The sequence below is a fragment of the Schistocerca cancellata genome, chromosome 5 (genome assembly GCF_023864275.1).
Source record: "Schistocerca cancellata isolate TAMUIC-IGC-003103 chromosome 5, iqSchCanc2.1, whole genome shotgun sequence".
NCBI lineage: Eukaryota > Metazoa > Arthropoda > Insecta > Orthoptera > Acrididae > Schistocerca > Schistocerca cancellata.
This window is the reverse complement of record NC_064630.1, coordinates 448,069,053-448,091,545: the sequence shown is the minus strand read 5'-3', so window position 1 is coordinate 448,091,545 and position 22,493 is coordinate 448,069,053. Positions and strand designations below refer to the sequence as shown.

Sequence of the window (22,493 nt, the reverse complement as noted above, 5' to 3'; positions counted from 1 at the left end):
ACGGAACCACTTTTTGTTTTGAAAAGGCTATCAAAAACTGTTTCATTGCAGCTTTGTATTTGCACTCACCAGTATGTCTTCTGTTACGGCCTGATAAATGGAATCAAACGGCGGGCTTGCGTCCTGTACTTTGAAAAATATCCAAAACGCGAAGCACCAGCAGCACAAGTATTCAACTACCTTTTCCAACGATTAGAAGCCTCTGGCTCCTTAGCTCCAACGACGACGGATCGTAGCAGACCACTCACCATTCGTACTCCTGTTGTGGAGGAGTATTACAACAATTGGAGGAATATCCTGGAACTAGACAACGTAGAGTTTCAGCACTACTACTATCTCGATTTGTCATCCCGTAGTCCAAGCGATTCTGGATCAACAGCGTATTCAAGCAGTTCGTTCACAAAATCAGGCCACCAGAATGCAAATCTGCCAAAGGCTGTGGCAGAGTTGTAGGTGTAAATTTACTTCTCACTACAGTATACTGTTAACAGACGAAGCTGATATAATTTGAGATGAGAATGTCAATTTTCAGAAACAACATCTGTGGGATAATGCAAAACCATATGCAGTTGGAAGATCAGTGCCGATTTTCAGTTGATGTAAGGGTGGGAATTATTGGTGACAGACTGAAAGGATATTACAAGCAACCAGACAGGTTGACTGTTTCAAGGTCTCTCTAGTTCCTATCAAACATTCCAATAAGGGCTAGAAATATGATTCACGCGTGATTCAGCAGTATTCGATTTCCACCGAAATGTCCAAGACCTCACACGAACATTTAGTGTGCAACAGACTGAATGGGAAGGTGTAGTACGTTAGCCAGCTCGTTCCCCAATCTTAATCTATTGGAATTTTGGCTGTGGGGATACGTGAATCTTTGATGTACGCAAGCTTCATTAACAGAACGGTCCCTTACTACGAATGGACACCGTGTTGAGCACTCCCTTTAGTGATGACTCACAAATGCAGGTCGTGTGTAAATGCAAGCACAATACATTTGAAGCTCTGCTGTTTCACAGTAACCGGAAATGTGTTCTTCGTTTCTTTACTGCATTATGTAAGTCTGTAGCAACACCAAAGAGCCTGCCGTAGATATGGTTCACTGAAGCAAAGATGAACAAGTGATTATAGCTCTTAAGCTATGCATATTAGACCGCAAGTTCACTGGATTTTTATGTCGTGTTTTGATCCACAGTACCACCTCTCAACATTTGAATTTTTTTTAATGTTTCACAAGGGCTACCGATAAAATATCACTTCATGTAGAGACATTTCCTGATTGTAGTTATAAAAGTGATGCGTAGTATCCGTCGGCTCGAACTCCAGAAATAGCATTTCATTTCGTTTTCTGCCCCATATTTTATCTTTGTAACAATACTCCACTTAAAATATATGAACATATAGTGAAAATACGCTCCTTGTGTTGTTCGGTAGCAAACTTGTTTCAGTCACTCGTGATATTTGCTGTTGACAACATTAATGACCTCGTTACATTTACCCTCAGACTAGTATTCATTATTATTCAGTGCTTTACCGCGTTCATTTCTCCGACAGTTTTACTTCGACGTTAACAGTGAAACACAGTAGTAGGAGTCATTCCACATTATATGCTTTTTCAGTTTTGTGAAGATATTTCCACAGAAGTAGAGGTTACTGGGGTAACAAACTGAATAAATCACATTAACACTATTACTCTGTAATGAACCAGAACTCTGTCGACATTATTTAGAAGGTTACTCAGGTATATCATTGCTGTATTGCAGATACACACACTATCTCCACTTCCGAAAATATGTTGGGAGGTACTTTCTAGTTCCATTACCTGTCTGTTACCATATCTTGAAATTTGCTCCCTTGCCTAATATTAAATGTAGATAGGGCGAGGGGCACTAAATCTCTCATCTCAACTTACTTTTCACTCTTTAAAGATACATGTAAGCTGTTTTCGGCTAGACGAACAATGACGAGGTGTACAAAAGGTCCAGCATATGTAAATCTAATAAAATATAATTGGATTTTCAATTAAAATGATGTATTTTTCGCATGATATTATAATAGTTTTCTCACTAAACCCCTCATTGTGGGTACCAGAGTCTTTCACGGATATCTGTCCAATAAATGAACGTTGTGCTAGTCAGATAAAGGTTAACTGTCTCATATCCATGTCTGTTCGTGACTTTCCAACGACATGAAATTTTCTTTGGTACTAAACATTTTCAAACCTTCGTAAGTCTAAAGAAAGAGCATGACACTGCCTCTTACCACGGCGTCGCAGCCTTCCTTGGAGCCGGCCGGTGTGGCCGAGCGGTTCTTGGCGCTTCAGTCCGGATCCACGCTGCTGCTACATTCGCAGGTTCGAATCCTGCCTCGGGCATTGATGTGTGTGATGTCCTTAGGTTACTTAGGTTTAAGTTGTTCTAAGTCTAGGGGAATGATGACCTCAGATGTTAAGTCCCATAGTGCTTAGAGCCATTTGAACCATTTGATTCCTTGGATAGTACCGTAAACTTCCAGGTGGCGGCCCACTCACCGGTAGCAACAACAGCACAGAAACCACTGTAGTAAATGAAATTTTACTCCCATGATTTCATATAGTTAATACGTAGATATTTGACAAACATCTGTTTCACAGATGCCTGTGTGTACAAATTCTAGTAACCTTGAGGTAAAGTAACGAAGTTTCGTACGAAGAAACATTTGTGCCATAAAAATAAAAAAGTGACACATTACTGTACGACGTTTAAAAAGAAGCAGTTGTGTACTATTATAAAGCAGGATAATACTGGAATCGAACTGTGCTTAACTTGGCGTGTGTGACGCCTGGATACCTATCATTAAATTGTACGTTAGTATTGCGTTAAGGTATATTACGTTTCGCTGTTAGGCCAGGATATTATTGATAAATGCTACCAATCAGCTTTTGTCAGTTGATCGAATTACAGCTTCAGAAAACGCAATCACGTTTCGCCAAAACTGCAGGGTACGCCGCTGTTGCTGAACACCCTCCAGATTTGTAAGATACTTCCCAGCTGAAATTAGTGCGATATTAACTGCGGCAGTACTGAAATTACGTGACACTCAGTAACATAATTACTGTGCGCTGCAGTTTCCGAAGAAGCATTGCAAACGCTGGAAATTTATTACTGAATCAATTTAATAGTACATGTAATTTGACCACTAGGGGCGGCATTGCTTCTATTTAACAGCGGATCAAAGCTGTTGCGGAGTCCATTTTGTGACTGATGCATAAGCGTGTTGTATTATTAGAACCGAATGTTGCCGGTTAGACCACATATTTGAATGATGTTCGCCAACCAAAAAAGAGTGAACGAGTATCCTGTGCTGACACGTAGTTCACGTTCTTTTCAAAACACTGATTGTAATGTGATCGCCACACTTATTTGAACAGCAAACAGGATAAGAGTTTCTCGATATCTGCCCCCCTTCTTGTAGTGGTGTATCGTAGGTCTCTAGAAGAGCGTAGTGTTTCAAAGGATTGGAAAAGGGCACAGGTCATCGTCGTTTTCAAGAAGGGACGTCGAACAGATGTGCAGAACTATAGACCTATATCTCTAACGTCGATCAGTTGTAGAATTTTGGAACACGTATTATGATCCAGTATAATGACTTCTCTGGAGACTAGGAATCAACATGGGTTTCGAAAAAGACGATCGTGTGAAACCCAGCTCGCGTTATTCGTCCACGAGACTCAGAGGGCCATAGACACGGGTTCTCAGGTAGATGCCGTGTTTCTTGACTTCCGCAAGGCGTTCAGTACAGTTCCCACAGTCGTTTAATGAACAAAGTAAGAGCATATGGACTATCAGACCAATTGTGTGATTGGGTTGAAGAGTTCCTAGATAACAGAACGCAGCATGTCATTCTCAATGAAGAGAAGTCTTCCGAAGTAAGAGTGATTTCAGGTGTGCAGCAGGGGAGTGTCGTAGGACCGTTGCTATTCACAATATATATCAATGACCTTGTGGATGACATCGGAAGTTCACTGAGGCTTTTTGCAGATGATGCTGTGGTATATCGAGAGGTTGTAACAATGGAAAATTCTACTGAAATGCAGGAGGATCTGCAGCGAATTGACGAATGGTGCAGGGAATGGCAATTGAATCTCAGTGTAGACAAGTGTAATGTGCTGCGAATACATAGAAAGAAAGATCTCTTATCATTTAGCTACAAAATAGCAGGTCAGCAACTGGAAACAGTTAATTCCATAAATTATCTGGGAGTACGCATTAGGAATGATTTAAAATGGAATGATCATATAAAGTTGATCGTCGGTAAAGCAGATGCCAGACTGAGATTCACTGGAAGAATCCTAAGGAAATGTAATACGAAAACAAAGGAAGTAGGTTACAGTACTCTTGTTCGCCCACTGCTTGAATACTGCTCAGCAGTGTGGGATCCGTACCAGGTAGGGTTGATAGAAGAGATAGAGAAGATCCAACGGAGAGCAGCGCGCTTCGTTACAGGATCATTTAATAATCGTGAAAGCGTTACGGAAGTGATAGATAAACTCCAGTGGAAGACTCTGCAGGAGAGACGCTCAGTAGCTCGGTGCGGGCTTTTGTTGAAGTTTCGAAAACATACCTTCACCGAGGAATCAAGCAGTATATTGCTCCCTCCTACGTATGTCTCGCGAAGAGACCATGAGGATAAAATCAGAGAGATTAGAGCCCACACAGAGGCATACCGACAAACCTTCTTTCCACGAACAACACGTGACTGAAATAGACGGGAGAACCGATAGAGGTACTCAAGGTACCCTCCGCCACACACCGTCAGGTGGCTTGTGGAGTATGGATGTAGATGTAGAACTCCAATTTTGCCAGCAATATTTCGTAGGTTATTTAGGGATATTTTTTGAGTATTATGGTGTAAAGGGCACTTGATCTCCGGTCGCCCGTTACAATACGCACTAATGTAAATAGTTTACCACCCGCTGCTTCTCACATTTGCGTAGTAATTACAACAAAAAAACATTTATAAACATATATTAGGCCTACTGAAACAGTAATAGCAAGCTGTTTCTTTTTCTACGCTGTTCGGACCAAGCAGATTTTTAAATAGCTTTCTTTGGTTTAGTTCACATATTTGCAATACCTTCTAAGCTTTTCACGCTCAATAAGACTATAGAAGAATAGTCATCTGCAAATGAACTTCTGACTATAAAGCTATTCTCGTAGCTGCATTCGGAGAATAGTCTGCCTGGCTGGCTTGGGCGATGATGAGTCAGTGAATCAATGAGAACAGTTTCTTCTGTAGATAGAAATTATGATTTACCCAATTTGTTACAGCAATTACCTTTCTTATTGTGAAAATATTTTCACAACAGCAAAAAAGACCGCAACATGGAATACCCGAGAGTTCTTGTGATATTTCCATAGAAACTTTCGTCCCCTAAGACATATATCTTTATTTCTAACAGAGAAGTCAAATATCAGTTTTCATGACGTAGCTTTAAAAATGTTTTTAATGTAACGAAATATTTTCATAAAATTTTTTATCCCCAGTTTTCTTACAGTTCATCTAACGACGAACATGTTGTTCTCAGTTTTGCACTGAGTGATGCACTGTTCTGTCTCAGGATTGTCTACGTTAAAGGTGGTGACAGACACGAACTGTCGAAGAGCTCACCGATGTGCGCTTCTTGTGTGGTTTGATTAGGTGCAGTGGAAAAGCAGCGCAACGAAGCCTACGCGGAGCGGTTTCCGCAGTGACGACACAATAGTTTATCGTGTACTTGGGCGTATACGAGTATCCAGACGTGTTGTACTTCTTGATGAAGACATATTACAGTGAGGTCAGACAGTCGGAGAAGGTTGCAGGGCTGTTGCAGAGTATGTTGTGTTCAGAAATAAATGTTAAAAAACAAACCCGGTAGTAAGCAACCAAGTTATCCAATCAACTATTCAGCCATTGCCCGCGAAAATTCAAGCGGAATGACATACAGCGCCGCAAAACGTGTTCTTCATTCATTTTCCTGAAACTGAAAGAAGAGCGATACGAAAATAGGACATGAGACGGTAAGGATCGATCCCGAGCCACATGCTGAGCAGTCTCTTGCGCTATAACCTTTGCTTTGAGAACAGCTGACACTAAGTGTATCTGTCATGCCACTTGAATTTGCGTATCCAGCGACCTGATTGTCTAATTTCGAAGCTAAATATCTCGGAACGCAAAGAATTTTTTCTTAAAAATTACAAGCCTCTCAAGCTGTTTCTGATCAGTCTATGTGTCTCGAGGTGCTGCTTCAACCAATTTATACCTGATAATATGGCTTATTAATTACGTACGTAACTAACTTTTCTTTTTTGCTTTTAGAAGCCAATAGATCGACGTCTCCCTAAGTGGAATAATGGACCATTTTTCAGAAATATTGGAAAGCGATTGCGAGGATGACTTGAACATTACTTGTGTGGAACTTTATCAAACAGAAGAGTGATAAAGCACCGCTAAATACTGTCCCGCCTTCAGTTGCAGATGCCCCTCAAATGCGAGTCCAATGATACCCATTGTAAGCAGACATGTAACTCTAATACGCTTCATGTGCAAGTCTTTGTTCTAGAAACTAATCAGTCACTTCTGCTGTTTTAGCAATCTTACATCATCAAAGGAGAGTGAACGTATGACAATGCTAGGCAATCGCCAGGAAAATCGACAAACAAACGCTGGCCTAAACATGAGACAGAAGCCAATGGGCAATACGTTTACTCATGAAATTATTTAGACTCGAATATGACAAACTGTCAGGGCAGCAGGTGACTGTACACTGAAGACTTCCTCATCTTGTCTAGCTAACAAAACCGGTTTTTGCAAACATTATAAATGATTTCAAGTAGTAAAAAGCGTTACGAATAAAATCCTCCAACGAAGCAAAACGGAAAATTATCCAATACGTGCATCTAACATTTCAACAACACTAACACACAATCCGCAAGCCACTTATGCGACATGGATCAACCCTAGCAGTGAAATGCGATTGCTACAGGCTAAAGCACTTCATTTCACAGTTTAACGGCAGTGGCCTCAAAACTGGCTTCAGTGCTCCTAATGGTATTCACTAAAACTGCAAAGTTTCCATGTATATTTAACTTATCGATAAATTACAAATCCCGGGCAGATCAGTCGTCGCAATACGTATTCCTGGTCAGTAGCTTCTAACAAATAAAGGTTTGACACATGACATATGGAATGTATCATTCAAATTAGTTTGTACCTCTTGTTACAAAACTTTTGCAAAAATAGATAAGTAGATGTTAGATAGTAAAGTAAAGGGAAACCGAGGACATTAAAACTTCAAGAAAATGAGTGGAAGCACATAGATGCCCATAAATCTGAAAAGACATTCACACGCTGCAGTCTCATGAAGGTAGATGCCTTAGTATGACGTAGTTACAAATGTTCCCATATTACACAGCTGTCTGGTGTGTACATATTATATCATGTAATGTATTAATTGAAGAACAGGTTGTAAAATATGGGGGTCATGCAGGCGTCGTGCCACAAAAAAGTCAAACAATGCAATTACATCCCTATGTGTGAACTATTAAATACAATCTTGGAAATGGGTTAAATATGTTGGATTCGATTCCCCCCTCTTGTGGCTAGTGTGGTGTTTGTTAATGACATGGGCAGGAAGTATGAACTTAGTTTGATGGGCTTTCATCCTATCCGTCACATAGTGGTAATATAATTTGAGTCAGTACAATGAGAAGTGGCAAATGAGAAGTGGCAAATGAGAAGAAAAAGAAAGCAAACTGTTTATTATTCCAAAATCATTCGCCATAACTGTTTATATATTTACCTCACCGTGAGGCAAGCCGGTCAGTTCTATCACGAGAAAATGTTTGCGGTGTCCTACGGGACCATGATGTTATCTAGGTGTGGACCTCTTCCGAGCAGTTCGACGGCCATGTAAACCTGCCCAAGGGTGTTTCGAGTACGCTACTGGAGTTTCTCCGGGAAGCGATAATATATCCTCCATACCGTCCAGATCTCTCCTCATCCTGTTTTCATATTACTGGAGTCCTGGAGAAAGATAATCGTCGCCGTCGATTTGCTTTGGACAAAGAGGTGCAAACCTGGATACAACCATTGTTCCACAGACAACTACAACCATTTCTCCTTGAAGGCAATGATAGTCTTGTTGTGGATAATTCTTCCGGATTATATGGCCGTGGTCCATGGAATACTTATATTCCTAACGTTTTGTCCAATACTACGTTGGACATCCTCAGAGTCCTGCCGACCATGGACCACGGCCATATAACCCGGAAGAATTATCAACTGTAGTACCATCCGGTCGTGAAAGCCTTCATTGTATGAATGATAGTCTTGTTTCACACGTGAAAAAATATTTTAAAGCCTGTAGTGATTACTTTTCAAACAATAAACAGTTTACTTACTTTCTACGGTTCCGCGCTTTAGCTGGTAAAAACGGAACCCTATCAGAATCGCTTTGTGTCCGGCTGTCTGTCTGACTGTTAAAACCCTTTTGTCAAGGATGGGTGGACATATCAAGTTGAAATTTATGTCACATACTAAGGTCCACTTGCGGTATAAAAGTATGTAAGCTTCTAAGTCAATGCTGTCCAAAGGTACGGCTATTTACGACACATTTTTTGACACTAGAAAATTTACTCCTCAAAATGTATAGTGTACTTCAGGTTGGCCTAGAATCAGAAAATTTCGTAAAAAGGAAAGTTTTACAGTACAAAGAAAGGATAGAATGGGAAAACTGTAGATCCGTAACAATCACCACGGGAAAAAATATCTTCTTGTCATTTTTTATCTGACTCTGTGTCTATTCGTCCGTCTATTGAGGCCTATTTTTGTCAGGAACGGGTAGACTTATCATGTTGAAATTTACGTCACACACGAAAGACTATAGGTTCTCAGTGGTGTAGTAAACGTAAGCGTCTAAGTCAATGCAACCTGAAGCTACGGCCAATTAGGTCACATATTTCTGTAGTGGCAAACTGACTCGTCAGAATCTACGGGGTACTTCCTATTAGACTAGAATCAACAAATTTGGTAATTAGAAAGGTTTCACAACAAAACCGAAGGCGAAATCCGAAATCTGTAAATTTATAACTTTATCACATGAAAAATTGATTCACTTGAAAAATATTTCCATCTCATTTGTTATTCGACGTCGAACTTGAAATTAATAGATTCAATAATTGTATGTTCAGGCTAACGGAGCACTAATGGTAAAAGTTAAACATTAAAACTTAACTGTCCGTATGAAGCGTTCTGGAATTTATCCGTCGTCAGATATCCAGGAGCGATTACTGTACGCAGATATTTAGTTTGAATTTGTATGTAAAACAAACATTCGCAGAATAGTTTGCAGAATAGTTCGCAGAATAGTCCTCGAATGTTGAAACGCTATATCTACGTGCAGTAATCGCTCCTGGTCATCTGATATTTCAAAAATTCCTTGACTGATATTTAACCTACGAAAGCATCTCAAAAGCTTACTGTGGCTATAGAGAAACCGAGGCTTGAAATGTGACTTGAGACATCTTGATCTTGAACAAATCTCGTTGTCCTCCTTTTCGCCTCAGTTTTCATCACAGGTCAGTTTAGTTCCAGTTATTATGGTGCCATACTTCCATAAAATTTCCAGGAACACTTTCTTCTCCGTTAGGGAAGCTAAGTACAGTTGAAGCCTACCCTGTCCAGTGTCTTAAATGATTTGCATATTGAGAAACCTTTCGTCCAAGGAATGTAATTACGTAAATTGTGGGGCGATAAACAAAGAGAGACTAGACCACTTTCTCTTTGAAGATCAAGCAGTTGAAGCTAGTTTGTGTGAATCGAATGTAAATTCGACAACAAGAAGGACAGGTGATTTTTTTGTGGTATTAGGATACTTCAAAAAATTCTAAACCCTTCTAGAAGTAATTCATCCGTGATCTAGACCAGCTCTCTAGAGGCAATCCAATCTCGAACTTTTAATTTTTTTCTTATCCTTGGGAAGATAAGTGATCCTAACATGTTTGTTTCAGATGCAGACATGCAGGAGACTGCTGTAATTGTTTCTCCCCTTTCAGAAGACGTTGCTGCTTCTACTAGGTTTTCCCTCAAGTGCTGTTATTTTAGAATGACTTTTAGGATCATCTAACAAGCCAGTCAGCTTGCATTTATCAAAGATGTTATTAAGGAGAGAGTTAAACTGTGAAACGTGGCTAGCACACTGGACTTGCATTCGAGAGGACGACGGTTCAATCCCGCGGCCGGCTATCCTGATTTAGGTTTTCCGTGATTTCCATAAATCACTCCAGGTAAATGCAGGGATGGTTCCTTTGAAAGGGCACGGCCGACTTCCTTCCTCTTCCTTCCCTAATCCGGTGAGACCGATGACCTCGCTGTCTGGTCTCCTCCCCCAAAAAACAACAACAAAAAACTGTGAAACTGTTACTTAATTGAGTGACATTTTTTGGCATGCGAGTAGATAACGTAGTAAAACTCGTAATAAGTCCTTTAACGCAGTCCTGCCCAGGTGGAGAAGTTTCTTTATCAAAGACGTGGTGTAACCCATTTAATTCTGCTCATTGATAGGCGAATGACCTGAAATGTCTTATCGTTATACCAATGAGACGGCTTTCAATTGATTTAAGGTAGGCTACCAACTCCTCATCTTGTTCTGCAGTGAATACGTTTAAAGTTTTCCATTTTATTTGTCAATTCTGTTGCCATCATTATCCTTAGCTGTACGAACGTATTTTCCCAATGTTGACTAGGTACTTTGAGCTCCTAAGCTGCTTTTAAGAATCCTACTTACAAGATAAAATGGCTATAACTACCATTTCCATTAATTTAACATCCATTTGCTGTCCATCAGTCTTTCTAACGTAAGATCGCAGCAGCTGGAAAGCCAGTGGGAAAAAAGAAATAAAGTATACAGTTTGAAATATCAAAAAATAATCTGGCAGAACGGGACGCTATCTCTTTCTGCCCCCTTCTGTATCTGGTAGCAATTTTTGTGGGGCGTAATAACTGACGGAGTCAAACGTATGATACAACTAACGTATAACGAATGACATGCAGTATAGGATTATATGACATTTAAGAGTGCAAAAGTAACAATGAATGGCATGAATTCCGTTGAAGTTAAAGAAAATTTATTAAAAGAAAACTGCAGATATAAATGACAACCGTTCACTTCAAGTCGCACTCCAGACTAAGTCAATATGGGTGCCACACCTTTACTTCCATTCAGAGACGTAGCTCTCAATCTATGTCAGTGTAAGACAGACAGACAGGTGACGGCAGATCGCTCCTGTTGCAGTGAGACCGCTGTGGGCCAGCATCATGGGCGAGCGCATTCCCCTGTCGGCGGGCCGCCCGCACGACATCCAGTGCCGCAGTGCGGGATCGCGGCCGCCAGCCAACATCACGTGGTGGATCGACAACGCCGGCATCGATGCCCTCACGCACAAGGTAGGCTCAGCTGGTGATCACTGTAATTTGAGTAGTAACCACAAATAATAAATTACTTTGTGTTTTGTCCACAACTTAAACCTGTAGGATGTCTCATATATACCGGGTGATCAAAAAGTCAGTATAAATTTGAAAACTTAATAAGCCATGGAATACTGTAGATAGAGAGGTAAAAATTGACACACATGCTTGGAATGTCATGGGGTTTTATTAGGACCAAAAAAAAGTTCACAAAATGTCCGAGAGATGGCGCTGTGGAGCAAAACGTCAGTAACTGCTACCGTGACGGGTGAGAGGTACGCCGATATGTTACAGAATCGCATCATCCCCAGCCTGGCTGATAAACACCTGCTGGAACGTACGATGTTTATGCAGGATTGTGGCGCTCCACCCCACATTGCTAGACACGTGAAAGATCTCCTGCGCGCGTCGTTTGCTGATGATCGTGTGCTCAGCCGCCACTTTCGTCATGCTTGGCCTCCCAGGTCCCCAGACCTTAGTCCGTGCGATTATTGGCTTAGGGGTTACCTGAAGTGGCAAGTGTATCGTGATCGACCGTCATCTCTAGGGATGCTGAAAGACAACATCCGACGCCAATGCCTCACTATAACTCAGGACATGCTTTACAGTGCTGTTCACAACATAATTCCTCGACTACAGCTATTGTTGAGGAATGATGGTGGACTTATTGAGCATTTCCTGTAAGGAACATCATCTTTGCTTTTTTCTTACTAATTATTGCTATTCTGATCAGATGAATGTCAGTCGGACATTTTTGCACTTTTGTATTTCTTTGGTTCTAATAAAACCCCATGTTATTCCAAGCATGTGTTTCGATTTGTACCTCTATATCTACATTATTCCGTGATTTATTCAATTTTCAAATTTATACTGACTTTTTGATCACCCGGTATATTTCCTTCAACATTTTGTGCGCTTCTCTAGGATTATGATATTCACATGGATCATCTCGAGCCTCAGATCGAAAACCCCTTATTGCAAGCAGTTGTGCACTATCACGTAAAACTGCAGTTTTAGTTTCTTGAGGTGGAATGCATTTATACAGCAAGTGTAATCTTCTCATCCAGTCACTCAGTGACCATACAGGTACCGAAAAGGAAGATAACAGAGAGCAGGCCGAAATACTGAATTCCGTCATTATGAATATGGGAATAGCAGATACTGAGATAACCTGTATCGGAATAGAAAAAACAATCTCTTAGTAGTGGAAAGACTTCAGTATCTGTAAGATTCTACAATGATTATACGAAAGAATTTGCTCCCCATGTAGCAGCAATTTATCGCAATTCGCTGGAGCAACGAAGGTTACCTAGCGACTGCTTAGGCCATTCCCGTTGTCAAGAAAGGTAATAGAGCAGATGCAAATAATTATAGGCTTATATCGTTGACGTCAGTTTTTTGTAGAATTACGAATATGTTTCATGCTCAAGAATAACGACACTTTTGGAGAACAAAAGTGTTCTCTATAAAAGTAAACAGTGTTTCCGCAAGCAGAGATCTTGCGAAACTCAGCTCGCTCTGCTGCTTTATTAAATATAGAGTGCTGTAGACAACTGCTCTCATGATGGTTCCGTGTTCCTTCTCTTCAGGAAGTCATTTGACACCGTCTCGCACTGGTATCTAGCGAAAAAGTGCGAGCTTACCAAGTATGGGACCAGAGTTCAGAACTTCCTTGCAGGTAGAACTCAACAAGTCTGCCTTAGCGCCAACAACATCTACTTTTTTAAAGGTAATTCTCAGAGTACCCCAAGGAAGCGTTTTTGAACCGTTACGTGTACAACGTATATAAAATATATAGCAGAAAGAGACGGAAGCTCTTTAAGTCTGTTTTCAGATGATGTCGTTGTCGATAAGAAAGTAACGATGGCATAAGATAGCATAGATTTGCAGAATTAAATGCAGGCTCTGGCAGTTAACCCTGGACGTAAATAAATGTGACATATTGCGCATACATAGGAAAAAAAATCCACTACTGTACAACTACACTATTAACGACAGATTGCTGGAATATGAAGGAGTAACTATCCAGAGCGATCATAGGCGGCCGTTGTGGCCGAGCGGTTCTAGGCGCTTCAGTCCGGAACCGAGCTGCTGCTACGGTTGCAGGTTCGAATCCTGCCACGGGCATGGATGTGTGTGACGTCCTTAGGTTAGTTAGGTTTATGTAGTTCTAAGTCTAGGGGACTGAGACCCTCAGATGTTAAGTCCCATAGTGCTCAGAGCCATTTGAACATTCTGAGAGCGCCCATAAGGGCAATCATCACTGTAAACAGTCATTAGGAAAAATAGACGTCACAGAAATTTGCAGGAAAGAGTAACAAGAACATGTAAACTCATCCACAAAAGAAATGGCTTAAAAGGCGCTTGTTCGACCGATTCTTGAATTATTGTTCTTGTTCATCAATGTGGGACCCTTACCAGGTAGAATTGATAGGCGAGATAGAGAGAATTCAACGAAGAGCTGCGTGTTTCGTCACAGGATCGTGTAGTCGGCTAGGGAGCGTAAGATAGATGTTCAACTACTCCCAGTGGCTGACGCTATAACAGAGAAGTTTTGGATTACGGAGTGACTGACTATTCAAATTTCGAGGGAGTGTTTTCCAGGAAGAGTCTAACAATACTTCCTCCCGGAAAGTTATTGCGAAATGACCACTGTAAAACATTGGAGAAATTAGAGCTAACATGAAGGTATATCGACAGTCACGCTACGTACACGCTGTTCGCGAGCGGAACATTGAAAAGCCAGCTGTAAGTCAAGAATCAGCCCGCCCGGTTAGCCGAGCGACCTAACGCACGGATTCCCGGTGTGGGAAGGAGCGCCTGGTCCCCGGCACGAATCCGCCCGGTGGACTTGTGTGGATGTCCGGTGAGCCGGCCAGACTGTCTATGGTTTTTAGACGGTTTTCCATCTGCCTCGGCGAATGCGGGCTAGATCCCCTTATTCCGCTTCAGGCACACTATGTCGGCAATTTTCTGCGCAAACAAGTTCAACACGTACGCGCACACCACCCTTACTCTACCACGCAAACATAGGGGTTACACTCGTCTGGTGTGAGACGTTCCTTGGGGGGGTTGGGGGGTCCAACGGGGTCCGAACCGTACAATAGACCTGGGTTCGGTGTCGAGCGTTGAAGTGGATTGCGGTGGTCGTCGTGGAGTTGTGGACCACTGCGGCTGCGGCGGGGACGGAGCCTCTCCGTCGTTTCTGGGTCCCCGGTTAACATACAATACAAGTTAACAATCAGTCTCCTAACCAAAGAGTTATTTCCGAAAAGAATTTTTTTCTGACTGACCCTCAACACGTATGTACTTGATTGAGGACATCTTGTTGTACTCAAGAGCGTCGCATCATAAGCAATTACTTGCTAGACCGGTATTCAAGCTTGCAATGCTTCCGTGACGTATACTGTGCTTTTACACATCAAGTGACCTCCAGATAGGTTAAAAACTGCATGATGATTATAAATTACATAGATATCTGCCAGCCGCCCGGAGTGGCCGAGCGGTTCTAGGCGCTACAGTCTGGAACCGCGAGACCGCTACGGTCGCAGGATCGAATCCTGCCTCGGGCATGGGTGTGTGTGATGTCTTTAGGTTAGTTGCGTTTAAGTAGTTCTACGTTCTAGAGGACTGATGACCTCAGAAGTTATGTCCGATAGTGCTCAGAGCCATTTGATCTCTGCCATGCACACATCGTAATATTACAAGAGAATAAAACGCAAGACGGAATAAGAATGATCATTTACAGGCTTTAAATCTAGAGATGGAAAAGTCGTTCATACTTGGGAACGAGTTCACTGGTAATCGTTTTTTTTTTTTTTTGTGAATCGTTTATCTTACTCGTACACCGAAAGAGGGTTGAAGGATGGCGAAATGAACATTTGCTCCCACCTGGAACACAGGAATTTCAGTCATTATACATTTCATACCCACTTGTGGAACTAATTCTGCAACACCTCATTAAAACTTCAACTGTGACACGACGTAACTGATTGCGATGAAATAATATAACGTAACGCACAGAAAACCAACTGTGAGTACAGACTGATCGTAATTTCACACATCTGCTGAGCGCGTCTATCAGAATGGTTAAACATATAATAATTAGGCAATTAAGAAATAACAAATAAGCTAATGAAAGCAACAACTTCGGAACAACAGATGACGATTGGTGCTCGGCAATAAGCAGTCTAGTACTCGGGGCAGATATTTTGTGCGCCTCCTGTGTCATTGAAATAATATAGTAGAAGATATCATGTTCTCTTTACAAAATATGACATCAGACACTCGATTATGGAGCGCGGGCTTCATTCGTTTGTACGTCGGTGTGCCTTCCATAACAATGAAGATGGTTTTACCTTAGACCGAAAATAGACGGAAAATGGCCACTCGTGTGTGCCGTGCCGAATTTCTTTGCATGTGTAATAACAAAAGAACTTGCTTTTTTATAAGTAACTCTTCTGCTGTTTGTAGAAATAATGAAGTAAGCCGATATGCCCTTTTGTTACCTGGAAAGATGTATATATTACATACAACGTAATTTTTATGGAATTTACGTAATTATAAAATACATTTTAATTACCGGTCGTGGAAGCTGAATAGAATACGAAAAGAACCGGAACCCCATAGTTCGAAAAAGGTTTGAAACAGATCTAGAATGGGCGAACGCAGCGAACGAAACGAACAACTCGATACTGAACTAACGAGGAGAAGTCGGCAATGGAACTGCGACGAGTGGCCACGCGAAGAAGGACGAGTCCGACCGAGGTACGGTTGTGGGAACGAGACCGACCGTTTCCCGTTCCCGGGAACTGTAAGTAGAAAGCCGCGACCGAGGTGAACTATGAAAGACCGTTCCTTAGAATTCGTTCCTCGCTTCTTCCGTTCATGTTGGTGAACCGTTCCTTTGGACTCGTTAGTTCGCGAACGACCCATTTCTATTTCATTCCGCCGCTCCTGGTCTCGCGGTAGCGTTCTCGCTTCCCCAGCATGCGGTCCCGGGTTCGATTCCCGGTGGGTTAGGGTTCTTCACCTGCCTCGAGACGACTGGGTGGTGATTTGTCGTTTTCATCATCATCATCATTCATCCCCAATACGGTCGGAGGAAGGCAACAGCAAACCACCTCTATTAGGTAGGACCTTGCCTAGTACGGCGGTGCGGGTCTCCCGCATCGTTCCCCTACGCTCTGTAAAGAAGCGTGGGACTTCGTTTCCAGACGCATTCATAAAAGCATTTCCTCTATTAGCTACGTGTCACATGCAAGGTAACATGCCTGAACCACACTTAAGGGTTATATTAAGCACAACTGATACTATATGGACGCGATAGAAGTCCCCGATACCTGGACGTTTCCCCTTCTCGATTGAACCGGCAATTCCACGGCAGGTTCGACATTTAAATTACGTTATGCAACAAAATATTCCATTCCCCACTAGCTGGAGGAGCTCTCGGTAACCCTCGTGCTTCCTCTACTTCAGTGGTTCATTTCATTTTGTGTTCTTGCATTTTCTTTATTTTGTGATAAAATCACATTAACCACATATAATGGCTCTGTATTGTGTGTGTTTATTTTTTGTTGCCTAATCGAGCACGGCAGCTTGATTTCTTCTTCTGATATCAAATGAGCATAATGTATCCGTATGAATTAAAAGGTTACTCAGCTAAATGCATATCCAGAGTCTATGTAATTAACTAAGGAAATGAGCATACGCCAGTTACGAATGTGAGAATCACTTCCATTACTTTCAAATTACTTACATCACTTGTAAAATATTCAGTATAAGTACTAACTTCCACACTAGAACATAAAACGTCCTGCTAATAACAACTATTTGCAAATTAAACTCCTTTTGTAGACAGTCCGCTGTCTGACAACGGACAACATTATTATAAGTAAAACGCTGCAGTTAATTTGACGCTTTAGACTGCTGAGCGGGACTTGCAGATTAACATTTCCGTTGTTCGCTTTAACTTCGCTATCTGATTTCTTTTTATTTTAATAACATGTTTCCTGTTTTCTTTCCTAACTAAACTACTGAGTAAGTTAAGTGTATAACACCGTAAGATGCGTGGTAGTGAGTGAGTATGTAGATGAAATGGATGACTATGCGAGGAAAGTAATGTATTAACAAAAAATATGTAAATGTGAAGGCAAATGTTCCGAAATTGTTTTATTAATTATTATCGAGTATTTTCACACGTAACAAGTTGTTGTCGATTCTCAGGGCCATTAGAACATGTGTTGTACACTACAGTTCTACATACGCTCCTGCGTGACCGACCAAAAGACGTAAACGTTTAGAAATGTCACCAATTGATTTCTGTAGAATAGTGACAGGACAACTGTGATATCCTCTCCTCCAATTAGTCCAGAGAGCGTGGATTTGATCCGTACAACTGTCCTTTGGCCCCAGCTGAGAAGAAGAACTCACAAGGAGTGAGGTCGGGTCTTCTCGGAGTCGCCGGCCAGTGTGGCCGTGCGGTTCTAGGCACTTCAGTCTGGAACCGCGTGACCGCTACGGTCGCAGGTTCGAATCCTGCCTCGGGCATGGATGTATGTGATGTCCTTAGGTTAGTTAGGTTTAAGTAGTTCTAAGTTCTAGGGGACTGATGACCACAGATGTTAAGTCCCATAGTGCTCAGAGCCATTTGAGCCTTCTCGGAGTCGATTCGTGGGCCCTCGGCGTGCTAACCAACGTCATGGAAAGTGCTCGTCCACCGAGTCAAGATCGATGCTGGTAAAATGAGGTGGTGCTCAGTCTTGCTAAAAACTGGATATCGACAATATTGCCTCATTGTGATATCAGTGTCCACACATAATTTTTCATCGTCTGGCGATACGAGTCCGTTTTCATGGTGTCTCGCAATATGAATGGACAAATGGGACGATCCGCGATTATACCGCACCAGACTGTCAATTCTGATCGACTTCGTGATTTTTCAGCTGTCGCTGCTGTACTTATTTTTGCCACATGATAGCCGTTATGTCACTTGACGAATTCCCCATCTTGAAACACAATCTCTTCACTCCATATAACGTTTTTGAACAAATCCGGCCAATCGTTATGCCGTGACAGCATAATTTACTCATATTCCATCCGCCTGTCACAATCCTCTAACGATAATTCCAGAATACAGTGGAGTTCTCAGATCAGGTTCTTCTTTAACACAACACGCACCGTGAGCCTGCTGATTCCACTCTCACGAACTGCCTGTCGAGCTGATTTTCCAGGACTGCGCGTGAAGATTTCCGCCACCACCGCTTTATTCACTGAAGATCGCGCCACCAAAGATCGTCCTCCTCGTGGTTTACGCACAACTCGTTAGCCTGATATGACATTCCCTAATGGTGTCTGCATCAAGTGTGGCATGACGACCATGAACACTCCACCATAATAGCAGAACAAGGGCAACAGTTCCCCACACTTGAAAGAGTGAAGCGACGTTGGGGTACTCTTGTGAAGTAAATTTTTAGTCATCTCGTCATTCACCGCAAGAAGATGCTACGGATCGTTCAGATATTCTCAGGGATTCTATAACGTAACGCAGTAACGTTCATAATAATAATCAATAATCACAAAAGTTACAGAGACTTAAAATTACTGTAATACGTTCAGATTCAGTTGTTGATAGAATACCTGTTAAACAAGAGTAACTTCCTCCCAGAAATAACAACGTGGGAAACTACTGCGTAAGGCAAACTTAGGTATCTAAAGAATTCAGTGAACTATATACGAGTTTTAACTTTGTCGATGGTTGATTTTTCGAAACATGATGAGAAATAAGTTGAGGTCATATAATATTTTTGCCTTATTAATGTGTACAGAGACAATTTACGAGGATAAAGTTACAGCTTTCTTCACCGCCTCATTTCAATTTTGCAAAATTATGTATGCGATGGTCTCCCTCGACGTTCCCCGAGAAACACGAGTAGTGCATGCTCTGTGTGACTCGCTCTGCAACCGCCCCTGGAGGCCCGCCCCCACACTTAGGTCGAGGCCGGTGCCTTTCTGCCCGCCTGCGTACGCCGCCAGAACTCCGGCGGCGCTGTCTTTGCGAAACTTTGAACCGCCGGGGCAGGCGAGCGAAAGACGCACGCTGGCGTGGAGAAGTCGTCTTTCACGGTCTCCTGTTCTTCGGAGAGCCCTCTGTCTTCGCAGTTCACCTTACGGGACACCCCCGGAAAATAAAATATAAACGATTTCGTCCGTGACCGCTAAGACATATGTAATATGACCTAAGCAATTTAAATATGGGAGCGTGAAGAAATTTTATTGTAATCTTTCTTGGTATTCTGATATAGTGCGAAGAATGAAAAGGTATTTGATAAACCCCTCAACGCTCGTCCATTTGTTTTCAAACGTGCAGGCATAGGAGTTCCTTTCCTTGAACTGATATTTTGGCCGTATAACCTTCGGGCATATTCTAAGATTCGTGACAGATTTAAGCTACAGATATTCCCGTTCGTTATTTCAAGTACGTACTGCAACATGTTATGCCGCGCCTGCTCTACTAGTTCACGCAGTTCTGTAAGAAATGTTGGTAGCCGAGTTACACGAGTCACTTCCCATCCCATCATATCCTACACAACCTCGATTAGAGGCAAGTCCGGAGATTGTATTGACGTGGGAAGTTGTTGCACGTCTTTCAGCGTGAGTTTCACATGGAGTGTGATGGCGAGCATTGTCCTGTTGGAGTAACACATCACCTTCCTGTTCCTGGAGCGGAAAAAAATTTCAAATTTGTGGCAAGGACTATGGGACCAAACTACTGAGGTCATCGGTCCCTAGGCTTATGTACCACTTAATCTAACTTAAACTAACTTATGCTACGGACAACACACACATGTCCGAGGGAGGACTCAAACCTCCGACAGCGGGAGCCGCGCCAACCGTCACAAGACGCCTCAGACCGCACGGCTACCTTGCGCGGCTGAAAGGCAATATAGTGGGTCTAACAACACTTTACGCGTTCCGAGCTCTGGTTAGCGTCTGTTGCAGAAACACTAAAGTAGAACTATTACAGCTTATCGCGCCCCAGACCCATGAGACTTGGCATGGGGCCTGTGTGCCTATGACGCTTGCGCTCTACAAGACGGCGCTCGTCAGGTCTATGGCGTATTCGCAGACGACCATCATTTACGTCCAGGCAGAATCTGCTTACAGTGGAAGACCACGGCACGTCATTTCATTATCCAAGTGATCCTTTTACGGCACCAGTCGAACTGTGCACGTCGTAGCTATGGCGTGAGTGGAATAATGGCTCTAACTGTAGGCTTTCCCCTAGTCCCATTGATAATAACTGGTTTGCAACATTTCATGCTGACGCGTCTGGACCCACAAGCCCTCTTATCTTGTACGATCTTCCACTGGAGCCCTTACAATGTAACAGCTTTGGCGGCCGTCTGTGCAGTGTGAACATCCAGAACCTCTTCTAATAGGTGTCAGAATGTTCACGAAACCATTGATACCAGCATCGTTGCAGAACTGACCTAGCAGGTCCAACTTGTGTGACACTTCTGAGTAAGCGCCGTCCCGCCACTCAGATAGCGACCAGTTGGCCGTAGGAAAGTCTAGTGCATCTCTGTGGCATGGTCACCGGCTTGCTTCACACGTTGGCACTGCACTGAGCCTCCTGGCTCTAGGGGTAAACATAGATGTCGGTCTCGTAGTTATGCCACTACGCTATCTGTTGGAGGACGGCGCTGAAATAATTATCAGTACATCTACCATCCCACAGGTGGCGCATGCCGTCATCAGTCTAAAATCGACGTCGTTCTGGCAGGTGTAGTATTTTGTTCCGGCACTGTATATTCTATTGCAGTAAGACATTGACGCCGCTATAGAGTTTAACATAACGTGTGTGCTATAGCTGCAGTCTGCGAACTCACACGAAAGATGGCCAAAATATGACTTGAAGAAATAGTTTTTCTACGTCTACGGCCGAAAGCGTTTGTTGCTTTCCTAGTAATGATTTACGTTTTGCTGTAGCACTATTTGCAAACAACCACATTAATACTGTCATTTCTGAACTTCAGTTACTCAGAGAGAGTACTAGTTTAGTCTGTGGTAATACTCACCGTCACAGTTTGAAGAAGGTACTGGCTGATGCTACACATGATGGAGTATCCTGAAATCGTTAACTTGGTGATGTGCGTCAGCACTGTGTATAGAAACTGTATAGGGGCACCAACGGTTCGCTATAGTACGCAGCTACAGTTAAATGTAGTTTGTAGTAGTTATGCAGAAGTGAAGATGGTTGCACTGAATAGACTAGCATGGAGCACTGAATCAAACAATCTTAGAACAGTAACCCACAACAATAACACTCATTTAAAAACATTCAGTTTAAAGACAGTATTTTGTGGAGTCTTAACAGAGTCGTTTCATATATTGATGAATGATACACTAAATTACTGGTGCATGTTTCCAATATCATTCTAGATTGTCTATTGTTGAGAATCCAATTTAGTTGAATTTCCCAGTATAAATAACATTGCTTAATCCACGGCATATCAGCGATCATTAAAGGAAATTTTGAATTAGGCTACGTTTTGCTAATTTGCTAAGCTTATTCTGAGGAAGTTCTTATTTTCGGTTGAAGCACCACTTCCAAGGCAAACTGCGTATTATTTCGAGTGTAATTTGTCGATAATATTCTGAACGTACTCTGCTATGAACAATTTAAATGATTTATTTACCTCCAAGTGAAAGAATTTACTAAATGTTAACCAGCTTATTACAGCACATTGTTTACATCGTCAAGGCGACGCTTAGAGTAGAATGCGTTTAAGACATGCAATGAAAAATAGCGTACTAGCTAAGTTGCAAAACTGGACGATGATTTGTTGGAGGAACTATTCTGGTATTCGCCAGAAATAACTACAGTCACCTGCAGAGAGGTTTTCCAATTCCTACGCAAAATAGGTTATTTTACAATATAAGCCTCTTAACCGTTTCCTGTCCTGGGGATATATCGGTTGCCATTTACAGCCGCTGGCATTGATGAC

General features: G+C 42.2%; 1 protein-coding gene across 1 annotated transcript in view; it reads left to right on the top strand.

Moving 5' to 3' along the window:
• The window catches only part of LOC126188596 (nephrin-like), a 403,181-nt gene that overhangs the window by 32,763 nt on the left and 347,925 nt on the right, over positions 1 to 22,493 (top strand). The window contains exon 3 of the mRNA XM_049930197.1: positions 11,312 to 11,463. Within this exon, the coding sequence (XP_049786154.1) occupies positions 11,312 to 11,463 (152 nt within the window). The remainder of the gene's footprint in view (positions 1 to 11,311; positions 11,464 to 22,493) is intronic.